This window comes from Peromyscus leucopus, chromosome 16_21, assembly GCF_004664715.2.
Source record: "Peromyscus leucopus breed LL Stock chromosome 16_21, UCI_PerLeu_2.1, whole genome shotgun sequence".
In the NCBI taxonomy this organism is placed as follows: Eukaryota; Metazoa; Chordata; class Mammalia; order Rodentia; family Cricetidae; genus Peromyscus; species Peromyscus leucopus.
Genome location: NC_051084.1, coordinates 70,903,165 through 70,907,872, shown reverse-complemented (window position 1 = coordinate 70,907,872; position 4,708 = coordinate 70,903,165). Strand labels below are relative to the sequence as shown.

Genomic DNA, 4,708 nt, shown 5'->3' with positions numbered 1-4,708 from the left:
TGCCATTTAAGAGGTACATGACCTCTTAAAAGGTAAGGGAAGTGCAAGCCCCTACCCACTGCACCAAGGCTGCTCAAGGTCACACCTTAGGCACTAGACTCCAAAAAGAAGGCTGGGGGTGGGAAGAGGAAGGAGGGGGGAATCTGTGGTTGGTATGTAAAATGAATAGACAGTTTCTTAATAATAAGAAGGGGGGGAGGTAAGCCCCTTTCCCCTTCTGCCTGATTCCTGGTCTGATCAAACTGCTGGGTGGACTGGCTTCCAGTCAGATCAGAGGACAACTTCAGCTGTCTACTCCATTCCATATTTGTGAATGTATTTCTTCAATTTATATCTTAATAAATCCCTATTACCCATTAAATAGCTTCATGTGGATTTATCTTAATACCATGCAAATACACAATAGAATGGAAGACCCTCCAAATCTTTATGCTGAATACTAAAAACTCAGATTATAGCCATATGTTGTAAGACAGTCTGGGAAAGGCAAAATGTAGGTTGGGTAAATTTCTGAGAGTTGCTAGGAGTAGAGTGGGATGGAGAGAATAAACTAGAAAAATTCATAGGGAGCCCAGGGCTCAGGGAAGTATTCTATATGCTCCATCTTGATGTGGACACATGACAGGGATGAATATACTCTTAGAAGCAGAATTTTACTCTATGAAAATTATGCCACAATAAAAAACAAATCAGTACTGAAGCAACTTTGTGAGGACATTTTAAACTACAAATTTATTCCTCTAATTATGGGACTATTCAGATCTAATAAATATTTTATACTTTTTTTGTGAAACTGGGAATCAACTCAGGCCTTTGAACATGCTAGGTAAATATTCTACCATTGAATTATATGAGCAGCCCTCAGTTTTTAGAGACAGACTTTCATTATGCAACCCAATGTGGTGATTGCTATTTATTTGTTAACCCAGAAGAAGCTAGGATGACCTGGGATAAGGACCTCTGGCTCTGGTTGTCAGGGATTGTCTTGATTGCATTTAGGTGATGTGGAAAGACCCATTTTGATTATCTACAGGACCAGGGCTGAACACAGAGTGAGCTGAGTGCAAGCATGCCTGGGTGCATGCACGAGTCTGACTCTGTCTTCTCTGCTTCTTGACTTTGGATGTGATGTGGTTAGCTTCCTCAGTCTTCAGCTGCTGTGTCTTCCCTGCCATAATTGACTGCAACCTGTAACTGTGATCCAGAACAATCCCTTCTTCCTTTAAATTGTTTTAATTAGAGTATTTTATCTCAGCAACGGGAAAGGAAACTAAGACACTCAGCCTGCCCTTGAGCCCAGAGCCTCCTGCCCCAGTTAGGATTAGGGAGAATGCCATCACGCTCACACTTAGCTTCTCTTTCTTTCTCTCTTAAACCTCCCTGATTTATAGTGTCTTCTTAATATTTGTAATTTATGTAGCTGAAGCTTTCCTAGTTCTAAAAGTATTTAGTTGAGACTTTTATTAATAAGATTGAATGGAGATTTTTTACATTTTATTAACATTTACAAAGGGCTCCTGGGATTTCCATTCTATTACAGAATCAATTTTTCTGTTCACTCTGCAGCCCCCAGAAGCTGAAGTGGTAAATATTGCCTGGAGTCCATTTATACTTATTATACTTTTTGGTTTGTTGTATTTAATTTTGTTTTTTTACTTTCATTTTTTACTTTTAAGACAAGGTCATGTGTTAAACCCAGGCTGACCTCAGTCTTGCGAAGGTCCTCTTGCCTCTGCCTCATGAGTGTGTGGTTCTAAGCATGGAGCCCCATGTGGAGTGATAGCTGTATTCTTCAAAAGGCATCACAAAACAGTAACAGACAGATTTAAGCCTCTAGAACTCCAAAGTTACTATTCTCACCCTCCAGAAGAGTGAAATTCTTAGAGCGTTGTATTATGGACATGGGAGCCCATGCTGCCTCACTATATTTTCTTATAAGTCAGTGTTGCATTAGATTTTACACATTGATGCCATTTTACTTGATCTTCATTTCTTTTTGCTCCTGACTTTCAGTTTGGCATGATTTTCTTTCCTTTCAAAATATAAATTTTGAAAATTTTTTATATGACTGAAAACACACACACACACACACACACACACACACACACACACACACACACACACAATATGAGGTCTCACTATGTAACCCAAGCTGGCCTTGTACTTATAATACTCATGTCTCAGCTTCTCCAGTGGTGGAATTGTAGATGGGAAGCACCATGCCTTCTTTTCTGCATTCAGTTTTGAAGGATATTTTTGAGTGGTACGCGTCATTCTGCTTCAACGGCTGCATTCTCTCAACAGATTAAGGTAAAGTTTCTCTGGCTTCTGCTAATCTCAGAAGTCTCTGGATGGTGACATCTCTTCTTACGAGGTTTCCTTTTAAAACTTCTTCATGGCCTCCCAAACACCACTGTAGTTCAAGTGTGGGGTTTTGATCTTCTTGGGTTTATTGATGAGGTGACAATTTTGGAACATTTTCAGGTGTTATCTCTTTGGATATTTCTTGTGGACCATCTCTTTTTCTGGAACTCTAGACAGATTTTCTTTCTTTTTTCTCTTCTTCCTTTTCTTCTTTCTTTTTTTTTCAGTCTCTGCAAGATTTTAATGCTCAGTTTTCACAAACACAAGTTTCTATCCAATTTGATGACTTACAGTAAAATGTACTAGAGCCTTTAAAAAATGGGCATTATTCAACTCCCCTCCATAGTCTCTTCCAATGTTTTAAAATTCATCACTGTGAGTTTTTACCTAAGACTCTACTGTATTTACATTTGAATTGCATGTCTTAAAAATAAACGAAATCTATGATATTTTGGTTAACTCAGTGTATTTATAAAATGAAAAGTTCTATCAAAATAATTTTCACTGGAAAAAATAAATAGAACAATGGATCTACTCAAAGTACATATTCACTTTGGTAGACTTCAGTGTAGGACAGTTCATGACAAGCATATTTGCCCTTATTCCCCAGAGCCGATCAGCTTCCAAGCTAATGGTTAAATCATTTTTAACTGAGATTTTATCGTGTTGATATCTGGCTCACTCCACATCATCTTCAGCCAAGCTCTGAGCACTTACAATTCTCTGACTAATGGTGGGAAGCTTGGTCAGAAGCATCTGGAACCCTGGTGGTGGAAGAGTTTGCTGTAACACTTGCAGCAGCTGCTGAGGCTGTCCACACACAGCGATTGCATTTGTCAGGTGGTCCACACCCTTCTCGTATTCACCTTGTGCTAATAACTCTTCACCAAGCTGTATCTCTTCAAGGAAGACTTTCTGAACAGCTTCAGCATCTTTTAAGTCAGGTAACTTGGAAAGCCCAGCTCTCTCCTTAGCAAGCTTCTGTTTCTTTCTTCGTTCTCGAAGCCTGTTCTTGAAGTTGGGGTCACTCCGCCTTTTGCGGTCAAAGTAGATGCAGTACCCGATGAAGAGGGCACCGCACACGCCCGCGTCGATGGCACTGTTCCGGCCCACCATCTTCGCTCAGCTGGGGCGTGCGCCGGGCCGCCGAGGCCCGCCAAGCAGCGGTTAAGCTCCGAGCGATCAGAGCACGCCGCCCGCTCGCCGCCTCCAGCGCAGACGGAAAAGGCCGAGCACCAGCCTTTGTTTTGTTTTTACTTTTGTTTTTGAGGCATGGTTTCTCTGTATTATCCTGGCTGTCCTGTAACTCCTCTGTAGACTATGCTGGCCTCGAACTCAGAGTTCTGTCTATCTCTGTCCCCTAAATGCTGGAATTAAAGGCGTGAGCCACCACCACCTGGCTTAGACAGAATTTCTTAATTTTATTTCCTATTTAAGCTAATATTCAGTATCAATATATATGCCTCACTATCTCTGTGACCAATTTTTAAATGCATCTCAGAATAAATGAGTCTAATATGTTAAGATTTCAGTAGAAGTTGATTAGTCCTGTTCCTTGATAGGGTGGTTGGTGTTTGTTTGTTTTTAAAATTAGCTGGTCATTAGAACCTTCTCACAATTTCACAACAGTTATAAAAACTGTAATTCCCCCTTATTTTCATGGGATTTGTTCCAGAGCCCAATGAATGGAATAAACTTGATATGTACTCTTTTTCTCTTATACACGCATGTCTGTGCCAAAATTTAACTTAAAAATTAGCCACAATAAGAGATTAAATAATCACTTTTCCATAGCTTTTACCAGCTTCAGCCTATGACTTTATTCTTTCTTTATTAGGTTGAAAGATTCCACATTTCCCCTAAAGATGCACTCTGTGGCTTCTTCTTGGCATGTCCAAACAATCATCATCCTTGCTAGGCACAACATTGTAACACTGACAGTGTTATAACAGAGATCTGTACTAAGTGACCAATGAGAGGGTAATATATACAGTGTGGATACCAGGGACACATAGATACTTCATGTTCTAGGTGGGATGGATCAGAGCACATACGTTTTCACCATGCTACTCAGAACAATGAACAATTTAAAATTTATGAATTGCCTAGTTTAGTAATTTTTCATTTGTTTTCTCCAAGCTTTGGTTGGTGGTGGCTAACTGAAACTGAAAAGCTAAGGAGGGCTGAGCCCAATACGAATCTGGGGTTATTTTAGGATTTATGCTGTTGGTTTGCCAAAGGAAGAAGGGATTTTGGCCCAGGTCACCATCAGCAAAAAACAACAACAAACCAAAAAAACAAAAACAAAAAAACATAAGAATACATTGCATGAAAGAAAAATCTA

The 4,708-nt window shown here is 39.8% G+C and overlaps 1 protein-coding gene across 1 annotated transcript; it reads right to left on the bottom strand.

Annotated features, from left to right (window-relative positions):
* Positions 1-2,579: 2,579 nt before the first annotated feature.
* Positions 2,580-3,544, bottom strand: LOC114707457 (mitochondrial import receptor subunit TOM20 homolog). The gene has a single exon (XM_037199501.1). The coding sequence runs from the start codon at positions 3,478-3,480 to the stop codon at positions 3,043-3,045; it is 438 nt and encodes a 145-aa protein (XP_037055396.1). The 5' UTR covers positions 3,481-3,544; the 3' UTR covers positions 2,580-3,042.
* Between the last annotated feature and the right edge of the window lie 1,164 nt (positions 3,545-4,708).